The sequence below is a fragment of the Polyodon spathula genome, chromosome 6 (genome assembly GCF_017654505.1).
Source record: "Polyodon spathula isolate WHYD16114869_AA chromosome 6, ASM1765450v1, whole genome shotgun sequence".
In the NCBI taxonomy this organism is placed as follows: Eukaryota; Metazoa; Chordata; class Actinopteri; order Acipenseriformes; family Polyodontidae; genus Polyodon; species Polyodon spathula.
This window is the reverse complement of record NC_054539.1, coordinates 18,598,621-18,610,679: the sequence shown is the minus strand read 5'-3', so window position 1 is coordinate 18,610,679 and position 12,059 is coordinate 18,598,621. Positions and strand designations below refer to the sequence as shown.

The 12,059-nt window shown below is 35.4% G+C and overlaps 1 protein-coding gene across 3 annotated transcripts in view; it reads left to right on the top strand.

Moving 5' to 3' along the window:
• Positions 1 to 12,059, top strand: part of LOC121316956 (utrophin-like) — a 224,518-nt gene that overhangs the window by 31,594 nt on the left and 180,865 nt on the right. For all 3 annotated transcript variants that reach the window (XM_041252376.1, XM_041252375.1, XM_041252374.1), the window contains exons 3-6: positions 7,302 to 7,363; positions 9,272 to 9,364; positions 9,924 to 10,001; positions 11,796 to 11,888. In XM_041252376.1, the coding sequence (XP_041108310.1) occupies positions 7,302 to 7,363; positions 9,272 to 9,364; positions 9,924 to 10,001; positions 11,796 to 11,888 (326 nt within the window). The remainder of the gene's footprint in view (positions 1 to 7,301; positions 7,364 to 9,271; positions 9,365 to 9,923; positions 10,002 to 11,795; positions 11,889 to 12,059) is intronic.

Here is a 12,059-nt window from a genome sequence, read left to right as displayed (position 1 = left end):
TTTTTTTTGCGAAATGTAGAGACACAGGTCTGAACATTGATTCAGCTTTACACTAAGATCCTATTCTGCTGCTGTGCAACAGCAGCTGTCAGTAATGTTCAAATAAAATGTCTGATTTGTACTAAGTGAGCTAATATTTGCTTTTTGTTAACATCTTGATCTACAGTAAAAACACAGAGTACAGGAACATTGTTTAATCAATAACTTGTGTGCAGTGAGCTCTCTACCCCGAAGGCAAGACTGTATTTTTAAAAACAGTTATACTGTAAACACTACAGGTTATATCCAGTGGATCAACTAGATTGCATATCTAAATGCCACCAATGTTTTAAAAACTAATGGTACAAGGAAATAAATATGGAAAAAAAAACATTTTTAGATCTTTAAATCAATTGAATAGACCACTAGCCTACAGTATGGTATATCTTTACAGTTTTTTTTTATCGTTGTTGCTATTATTGATTCAAATATAAGGTAAAGCACTTCACGTTTACCTGTACGGCTGTAATTGAAATCCTTTTTTTATTGCTTTGATCAGCATGTACTCTAAGCAAAGCCACATTTTAAAATGTAATGTTTAAACAAGGAAATCTGTGCAGAATGCCTTAAAGGAAGATTTAGCTTTACACAACTTTACAACAGAATCACCTGTCACACAGTAATAGAAGATACTGTACAAATGCTTTTATTGTTTGTCACTGCCAACTTTCTCTTTTCTCTGGCATTGTACCCCTAGAACACAAATAATTTATTTCTGCTATCATGTAAATCAATGAGAATCACACAATTATTACACCATGTAACAAATTGTTATTACTTTTTGGTTCCTGGGTAGTGTTATTTCCTAATTGCTTATGCCTCAAAAGTATAGAAAATGGCTATTATTCCCCACAAACTTTGCTTTTGTGACCAGGACAGTGATATTTCAAAATATCACTATTTCCAATGGGAAAACGGGCAAATGTGTGTCTTTTTGTTCACATAAAGTCAGAAAAAAACAACATATGAATCCAAATTAACATGTATTTATACTAAAGTAATACAAAAATGACTACAAAAGATTTAGAAGCGAGTAGGGTTAGGGTTAGACACACATTTGCCCGTTTTCCTATTGGAAATAGTGATATTTTGAAATACCACTGTCCTGGTCACAAAAGCAAACTTTGTGGGGAGTAATAGCCATTTTCTATACTTTTGAGGCATAAGCAATTAGGAAATAACACTTACTAACCAGGAACAAAAATTGTGTTACATAGTGTTACCAAATTGTGAAAAAAAAAAAAGATAAAAATTCTGACGGTTATTTTGGTTCACAAGTAGTTTTGTCATTAGAAGAGAAATGCATGATCACTAACAAGCAGCAAGGCCCAATCAAGTTACAGGTTTATATTAAACAGCTTGCACACTGCACACTGGTACAGCCATATAACAAGGTTTTACAAATGTTCAAATAACAAATACTGCAGTAGCAACTGTCCTAAACAATGTAATTGAAGATTAAAACAAAGGTGCAAGGCTGTAATTTGGAATAATACCAAAAAGGTGCTGAAGTGATGTTTACTAACCTGCTAGTGCAAAATGATGCTCCAGATTAGGCCCAAGGTCAGTTTATGATTTCCGTCTACGATGTCAGTACCTCCTGTGTTTCCTCTCCGCCTCGTTTGCAGTAATATAATTGGAACTCTGTTGACACCTCAACACTCCCTAATGACCTTGTTGTCAACCTACTATCTAATGTTGCTTATTTGCTTTTACAGTTTTTCAGTTTCTTTACAGTTCATAATATCTGCCAGATATATGATCTGAAGATCATTTCTGCTGTTCTACCCTGATTTCACTGGCGGGAGCTCATTACTATGAAAACAAAAAAGGGTCTTGGTTCTACAAGTTTAAAAGAATTGGCACTGCGAGATCAATAGGGGAGGTGCAGATTCTGCCAGTTTTGAAACTGAAAGCCTTTAATATGTAGCCGAAGTTCTGCTGTATGTATAGTAAATGCTTAGTTGCTAACATAGCAAGTGCACATTAAAATCTACTGGCCATATTAAAATTGAAGATTGAACCTACGATGCAGACCACACATCTGAAAGACGCCCCACTTGTATCCCTATTGGACAGAACCAGACGGCTCAAATGACAGAGGGGACAGTGGGTTGATTTCTGGGAGGTAGAAGTCTACGTCTGGTCTCCCGAACCTCTCCAAGATAAGGCGCACCACCTTGAGCTGCTGTGGACCCCTTGAGAGGAGGTCTGCCGCTCTGGTTGATGCAAGCCATCACAGTTGTGTTGTCTGTATGGACAAGCACGTCTCCCACAGACCCCTTGCAAAAAATTCTAGGTAACCTGCCAGCAGCTTTAAAAAACATTGATGACCCTGCCAAGAGAGGTTCCACACACCTTGCACACCCTGGCCATTCCACACTGTGCCCCTGTAACAATTAGTGGTAGGGGTATCAAGATGGGCCAGTCGCAGCACAAAATACCGCAATTTGCATTTTCTTTGTGACACTTACTAAACATTTTGTTGTATGTACTAAGAGACAATATGTTAATAAAGAGAGTCGCAGTATACTAATTTAAATACTTGTTGCGTTTTCTTAGAGATCTCTAGCATTATATATTGCGAGAGTCGTGCAACACTTCAAATAGCAGGAGTTGAGTTGTGGTCTGCTGCAGCAGAAGTTGCCCGAAGAATAACATCTATACATGCAAAGGTGCAAGAATCAAAATAACATTGTTTTTGTTGAATGTAAACATCATCTGTACAATGCATTATGTTCTGTCTTCATTTTACCTATTTTAATACTGTTTATATATATATATATATATATATATATATATATATATATATATATATATATATATATATATATATATATATATATATCCCACCTTCACCCCCAAAAACTTTTCATAATCATATAGTAGCCACTGGCTAAACCGGACATGTTTGTCCGAGATAAGGAGGTGTCAGGTTTAAAATCAATAAAATAGAAATCGCACACACATACATTTACAATGCTCAATACATTTTAAATGTAAATCATTGTGCTGAAATAACCCTAATGTGTTTTGGGTAGGCTACACATTACATTATGTAAAAATATAAATATGTACAGAAGGCCTATGCAGTATACAGTACAGTAGCAAGATCAAATGAATACCTGGCACACATTTGTTTTACTAAAACTACTCACTTCTAAATCTTTTGTAGTCATTTTTGTATTACTCTAGTATAAATACATGTTAATTTGGATTCACGTGTTGTTTTTTTCTGACTTTATGTGAACGAAGACACACATTTGCCCGTTTTCCCATTGGAAATAGTGATATTTTGAAATATCACTGTCCTGGTCACAAAAGCAAAGTTTGTGGGGAATAATAGCCATTTTCTATACTTTTGAGGCATAAGCAATTAGGAAATAACACGTACTACCCAGGAACAAAAATTGTGTTACATAGTGTTATCGTGGGGTGTGCTCCTCCTTACCTTTTTACAGTATGTCTATTTAAAATCAGCTTTTAAACTGTATAAAAGGAGCTGGAATGACCTCTGGGGATCTATCGTTTACTTAATGGCATTGCAAGTGCAAACCTAAATGAACCTACTGATGTGTTCTAAAAGGGATGTTAACAGGGGGCTTTATACTGAATTTCAGTGCTGTTATTTTTTTAGTTTACTGCACTGTAGGGAGCTGCAGTATTCAGGGCAGACTTCATTTACATAATTGGACTCGTGGAAACTTTATTCACAAGACATCTGATTTTTGTAATGCATCCAAGAACACATTGTGTGAGTGTTTTATACTTGTTATAGTCCTGCCAGGATTCCACGGTCGCGCAAAAAAGCATGGAATTTTATCTGTTTTATACATTCGTTAACACTGTTTTTCATTAGTCACTGCTGCAGAATTTTGCAGAAAACACTCTTCTCATTGCAGATTTTAGGAAATTTTACCGTGGATTTCCGTGGGGACTAAATGCAGTACTGTGGAAATGGTAACATTCTGTTACTGTAGTTATTTTTTAATTTTAACAAAGTTGTCAAAATGGTTTTTACAGTAATAGCAGGCTAAGTTCAATTCCACCATCATCCACATTTACTGTACGTCGGGACAAACCACTTGATTGCTTCATGTACTTATGATTTACTTCATTGTAACACACTGTTCAAGAGCATTAGTTCCATGGTAAATGCATGTGTTCATTGCATGTAGAGTACAAATGGAAGCATTATGAATAGAGGCCTGTGTTGTGCATTATTGACCACCTGTGTAGGGCTACTGATTTTCCATTCTGGAGAATAGCAAATTCAGTTTTTTAATAATGACCTATTCAGTTTTTCCCACTCTATTAGTTAATTGATAATTTAAACATGACGTTATATTTATGTTCGAATGTTGACTGACTCATTGCTCTACACAGGTTCACTGCTGTGTAGAATCACCCGATTGTTATTGAAATAGTCCCCCTTTAAATTAAACACATAATGAATCCTCCCAATTGTTTTTGTTAATTCTGCCTTGTTGTTTTAAAAATTTAACAAGAGGTTTGTTTCCAGACAGAATGTCTTTATGAAACCAAGTGGTGTGTACTGCCTGCATCCTTTCCACAGTAAAGTGATCCATTTCCTTTAAGGAATTGTGAACAGGCTGGCTGGTGGTTACATCAGGCCAGGAAATGCAGGACATGGAGTGGCGAGTGAATTGCGCTGTTGCGCAGATTTAATAAACAGTTTTCACAAAACAGAAAGCTTGGCCTAAGTAAATAGACAAACACAAAACGGTCACGAAACAAAACAAGTATCGTGCTGGTGTAAACTTGCTTTCTAATAATATTGACTTTCTTGTCTGACGTCTCTGTTTCTGCCTCTGAACACACAACCCCGTATCATCCGTGATCATCCTATTTATACACATGTGGCTGGAGCCTTAATTAATCATTTAATTACTTTTTCAATTCACGGCTCCAGCCACATTCCAATTTGTTTTTGCAGGGAGGATTTTAACTTCCTCCCTGTCACTCCTTATTCCACGCACACACACACACACACACACATCCCTGTGCTCACATACTAATATACCTTTTTAATCTGCACGTGAAGTGATTGTGCAATCCCTGTGCCTAAATACAAATATAATTTTAAAGCACCCATGCTACATAACCCACACTCTATGCACCAATACATACAAACCACATACAACATGAAACACATAAACTACGCACAGGGACGGGGCATCCTGCCACAGAATGCATAGCTAGAAAAAGAGCTTGGTGCTTGTTTCTTCATCGTCAGATAATATCATTTAATTAAGAAACGGTCATGGTTTAACGTTGAAATTATAGCTTTCTTAAATGCAGGTAGAGTGGAAAGAGATGAACTAAACAATTTGATACACATTAATTTAGCTTACTTACTTTGGGAAAGCCCTGCCTTAGATCTAATTTTTTCAGCATTGAAGAATCCAGTGCTGTTTTTTTGTTGCTGTCTTTTTTGTTTTCTTTTTTCTACGTGTTTACGACTGGCAGTGTGATCTTTAATGGTATTGACTCGTAAGTGATTAATCGAATGGCAGCAAAATTTTCATTATTATATCCCACCATCCTCATATAGATGATCTTTTGCTGAAACATTGCAATTTTTTTCCTTCGTTGGTGCAGCCGCCATGCTGAGTATCAGCAGAGACACGTGAATGAAGTCACATGACGAATTAACTCAACTTGGCTGGGTGTAGTGCAGAAAAAAAAAAAAAAACTGAAAACAGGAGTTGCGAGGAGAAAAAGACAACACTTAAAAATTCTGTTCACAAAATGCCTAATTCCGTGATCGTGGAAAATCAGTAGCCCTAACTCAAGTAGTCTAAGGAACACCTTACTTTCCTTAGTTCCACTTTCCCTAGCCAAATATACAGTTGGTGGGAAATACCTGTATAACACATTCATGCACACTTAATGAAGGAGATTTTCTGGTAGTAAATAAATAAATACTTGAACAATATTTACCTGTGGAAAACTGTGACTGTGGATTTCACTCGAGCAGCGTCATTTATCGTTGATTCACTTATCTGAAACACAGTGCTGTATTAACAACTTGATAAAATTCTGCAATTCTGTTAGTTTAATTTTGTTGTTGAAAAGGGCTATCACATTTTTTTTACCCCACTGTTTTTCTTCTCTTTGTTTATAAAAACATCTGGCATTCCTTTTTAAGAAGTTTAAAAAAAAAAAACTGCCAGTGGTTTTAGTATTGAGTTACAGGAGACTCCGGATTTTTTTTTAGCTCACATTTCTCTCTCAAGTCGATAGGTACTGTGTATTTTTTTTCTTTATTAAAATATTACTTTCAGTACTGTGAATTTCTGTTTGGTAGATTACCACAGTTTTGGCACTTCTCCATGACGAAGTGAGGGACTCTAAAATGAAGACACTACTCATATTAGTTAATTTAATTCTCACACAGCTCATAGTTTTATTTTACATATGCTGTCATCACCTTGAAATTACATACTGTAATCTGTATTCATTCTGCTAACTTTGCATTGAATTTGCAGCTCAAATGTGCAACCTAAATACTGTAAACCTGAAGTATTTTTAAATTGTTGTATTGCATATTTCCCAAAAGTTCACATGAGCTGAGGTGCACTGTAAAATGTCAGACTGTTATCATATATTACATTGTCATTCTGCGCTATAGTATTTAATAGGCCTTAGACCTTAGTCACAACATTGTTAATTTTCCTAGTCTTGAAGATTCATTATTATTTGTATGTAAAATGGAATTAACGTTCCTTTACAATAGCAGGCATTCCTATATGTACTGTATGGCTTTGCTTGTTCGGCACTCTGCTGTGCTGGGGCCAGTACCTCATTTGATTGCTGCATTCCTCAACAGCAGAAACACAAACCCAAAGCTGGGATTTGTAACCTTTGACCTAGAGGTTCACATGCCAGTGGTCTGACTTACTGGTTGTGGATGGAGCCAACTTTAATGAGATTGTAGGCCCTGTGTGTGTGTGAATTCCTGTTACTGTAAAACAAATGTACTCAAAGGCAATCATTCATATATATATATATATATATATATATATATATATATATATATATATATATATATATATATATATGAGTATAACTGCCATTCTCCAAAGAGTGAATAAATCTTCGATATAGAAGCTTATCACTGGGAATTAGCAGTTGTGGTGTAAAAGTTCAGGGGAAAAATAAGGCCAAGCGGAAAAAGATTTCCGATTTTCTAAGATAAATAGTCTAATTTATTTATTTATTTATTTATTTATTTACAGATGAACACGATGCAGTACAGAGGAAAACCTTTACAAAATGGATTAATGCCCGCTTCACAAAGGTAAAAATGTACTTGCTTCAACACTGTAAAGTGCATCCAAACATGTTAAAGCCCTAGATACTGTAGCAACACAGCTTCGCTGGGGTTTGGGTATTAATGACAACCTCTCAACCTACAATAACTAATATATACAGTAAAAAGCATAGGTAAGACATTTGGCTTTGTAGATTTTTCTCTCATTAATTTTTTGCATGTGCCACATTATTTGTATGTTTGATGTGTGAACTGCATTACAGTGTTCATCTGTGAAATGGTCAAATAACAAAACTATTCTTAAAATTGCAATGGGTCTTTTAATTTGCATCATTTATATTGCAATATTATGTTAGGTGGTACAGATTATTCTGTGGGTTACAGTAAACACTGCATTCCACTGCATTTACATTTTTTAGGTTCATTTTGAATAAAACAATGGTTCCCTATGCTTTGCAGTCAGACCTCAATATGCCAAAGGGTCTGTGTGTATTTTTAACTTCACTGTGTTTAATGCCACAAAAGTCTGGAGTCAATATTTTTCCCACAAGAATGTTCCCATGGTACAGTAATAACATTATGCAGTAGGTTAATGTAAAATCACATAAATGACAAGTGAAATAGAGGGAGCACTGTATTAGTCTTGAACTCAATCCATGCAGCTGTTATTGGTGGCACAGCCTCTTTTTATTGTGTTTATTTATTTTTAAAAGCCTGTTCATGAGAAGCACTTAGTGTAGTTTAAGAATAAACTGGAGATTTTTTAAATAGTGCTTTCTGAAAAATCACTAGGAGCAGATGACAGGAAAATGTGTGTTGCCAAAATAATCTTCATTAATTCTCATGTGAAAGTGTTTGCTTCATTTGGCAGGCTTTTTGTATTTTTATTATGTGTATTTATGAGAAAAAAACGTGAACAATAAATATGTTTTTTCAGTGTTGTACGTTTTCAGGTTCCAAAATGAAGAAACAATGAACTAGACACATTACAGTCAATTCTCATTGAAATAAATTCATATTGCTGTTAAAAAAAAATAAAAAATAAAAATTAAAAAAAAAATCCTGTTTGTGCAAATTATTTTGGAGCCCCCAGGGATTAAAATAAATAAATAAATAAATAAATTAAAACGAACTGCCCTGTTTCGAACAGCTGGGAAATGTTGTACCTTGCATCCAGATTAGCGCCTCCATGCTGTTTTGGGACTGCTGGTCTGGTGATGCATTTTGAGTTGCCATAGTGTTCAAGCATCAATGTCATTTCCATGAAGCAACGCAAAATAAAATATGCACTCTCCTTGCAGACAATTGTGGAGGTGTTGAAAGCAGTGGATAAATGCACCACCATATAAGAAAAAGGAAGATGTTGCTACAGATTTCAACATTCTTGTAACCATTTTAAAAAAACGGGGCACAATATTACAGGCTTCTGAACAGCAAACTGGCTGCAACTTGTCATGCGTTTCAGATTTACCCTGATACTGATGATTTTTGTGGTTTTAAAAATGCCTCTGATCGGAATGGGACATGCAGATTGCAAGTTCAGTTTTGCAATGTACACTTTATAAAAGTTGAAATTTGATTTCAGTATTACTGTAACTTCAATACAAACTAACTCTGTGCATTTGGCTTAGACTCCTAAGAATTAATAATAAGATAGGCCTACATTTTTTTTGCTGGTCCCTTGAAATTTTGTATTAATGAGAGTTGACTGCACTCTACTAATTGGGACACAGGACTAACAGACCATGAAAAACATTTTATAATGTTGAAATGTATTGTAAATTACAGGGTACACAGCTGAGTGACATGTGCATCTTCTTGTTTAAGTAGGACTGGAATGCAGAGTTATCTAGGATTACTTTAGAATACTAGATTGCATTGTTTTACAGTTTACAATAAATGCATTTTATAATTTACTGATTCTGTGTGCTGAAGGCTGGGAAGCCCCCAATCAAGGACATGTTTGCAGACCTCAGGGATGGGCGAAAGCTTTTGGACCTTCTTGAAGGCCTCACAGGGAGCGTCTTGGTAAGGATTATTTTTTATACTGTCTTTGCTGCTAATTTCCATTAATGTCTAAAGCCACTGCATGTCATATTTTAAGTACCAGACGCCTTTTGGGTTTAACAGCTTTGTAATGGTGAAAGAGGCTTCATTTAGATATTTTTAAAGTGCTTTTTTTAACATATTGAAATCTAAAAAAAAAACAGGGAACTTTTAGCCAATTAAGTCTTGCATAGTCCAGTGCTGAGTATAGTGGTGACAGACTAATGAACTCATAGTTTACAGTGAAACTTGACTATGAAAACCATGTCTAAGCCCAATGGGGAATGATATTTTGCCTAAGGTCCCTGAAATAATAGCAACTTTTCTGTCAGTCTTCATGGTAGCTCAAGCTTTACCATTTTCTGTGTGTATGTGTGTTGACTACTGAAGAACATTGATTAGTTTAAGATGGTGGTCTCCCCAATTGCAGAAATAGCTTTTTAACCAAATGTAAGTCTTTTCAGGTAGAGATCATAGTAAATGTAATACATACATTATAGATTTTTTTTCATTATTCATCCCTGGTATTTGTTTGTTTCAGACCAAAGAACGTGGATCCACGCGGGTGCATGCCCTAAATAATGTCAACAAAGTTCTTCAAGTTCTGTATCAGAATAATGTAAGTCTTTGTTCTCATTTTTAGCTGCCTTTTTTCATACATTGCAGTATTTTCTTTTAATTGCACCTAAATATCCGTTCAAGGGTTTAAGATGTTTTAGCCTCTCTAGATCATATTCAGTTAGTGTATTTATAACACCTCTACCAAAAAGACTTCATCTTAGTGTGTGAGGCAAGGCGTGATTTAAGGTTTTCCAGAACACCTGGTCAGTAATGCTTTCTAAACTGCCAAGTAAGCTACTGTGTTTAAGCAGTGTTTGACCTTGGACAGTGTGTGTCATACACATACAGTATGCATCACAGGACCTCACAAGAAAATGTTGCTTTCCATTTGTTTCGAAGTAAAAAATATAAATAAATAATAATAAAAAATAATAATAAAATAAATAAACAAATAAATAAGTAACATGTATAACACCAGGGCATGAAGTTAAGGTCATGAAGGGCAAGGCAATGTTGCCTTCGTTGGGCATGAAGCTTCTGGGATACCAAGGCAGTTCTAGGTGGTAAAAAGGCAAAACATAAATCCACCCCAAGAGCACCAAGGTGATTTTCATACTTGAAAAAGAAATAGAAAGCACCTGTTATGCTGATGAAATTTTAATTCAAACAAACACAAATCAATGTTTTCTGAATGATTCACACGCTTAGGGGTAGAAGTACTAACGTGTACTTAGAAGCCTTGAAAACAAATGTCTATGACATTTCTGGTTTCTCCAACGTGTTGGGAGCAATCAGCTGCACACATGTGCCACTAACCCCTCCAGCTCATTCTGAACATCTGTTTAGGACCATGATCTATATTGTGCCAGTTGTCTACACTACTAAGTAGGCCAAGTAAATAATACAAAAAAAACAGTTTAAATCATTTAGTTTCAATTAAAAATAATCTTTTATTCGCATTGTACACCAATGTGTACAATGCAGCAGTGTGTGTTCAGTTTGTGTTACCGGTAGGCTAAAGTAAAACGAATGTGGGCCAGGTATTCATTTGATCTTGTTACTGTACTGTATACTGCATAGGCCTTCTGTACATATTTATATTTTTACATAATGTAATGTGTAGCCTACCCAAAACACATTAGGGTTATTTCAGCACAATGATTTACATTTAAAATGTATTGAGCATTATAAATGTATGTGTGTGCGATTTCTATTTTATTGATTTTAAACCTGACACCTCCTTATCTCGGACAAACATGTCCGGTTTAGCCAGTGGCTACTATATGATTATGAAAAGTTTTTGGGGGTGAAGGTGGGATATATATATATATATATATATATATATATATATATATATATATATATATATATATATATATATATATATAAACAGTATTAAAATAGGTAAAATGAAGACAGAACATAATGCATTGTACAGATGATGTTTACATTCAACAAAAACAATGTTATTTTGATTCTTGCACCTTTGCATGTATAGATGTTATTCTTCGGGCAACTTCTGCTGCAGCAGAACACAACTCAACTCCTGCTATTTGAACAGTGTTGCACGACTCTCGCAATATATAATACTAGAGATCTCTAAGAAAACGCAACAAGTATTTAAATTAGTATACTGCGACTCTCTTTATTAACATATTGTCTCTTAGTACATACAACAAAATGTTTAGTAAGTGTCACAAAGAAAATGCAAATTGCGGTATTTTGTGCTGCGACTGGCCCATCTTGATACCCCTACCACTAATTGTTACAGGGGCACAGTGTGGAATGGCCGGGGTGTGCAAGGTGTGTGGAACCTCTCTTGGCAGGGTCATCAATGTTTTTTTGCATGTAGGTGGAGTTGGTAAACATAGGAGGTACTGACATCGTAGATGGAAATCATAAACTGACCTTGGGCCTAATCTGGAGCATCATTTTGCACTGGCAGGTTAGTAAACATCACTTCAGCACCTTTTTGGTATTATTCCAAATTACAGCCTTGCACCTTTGTTTTAATCTGCAATTACATTGTTTAGGACAGTTGCTACTGCAGTATTTGTTATTTGAACATTTGTAAAACCTTGTTATATGGCTGTACCAGTGTGCAGTGTGCAAGCTG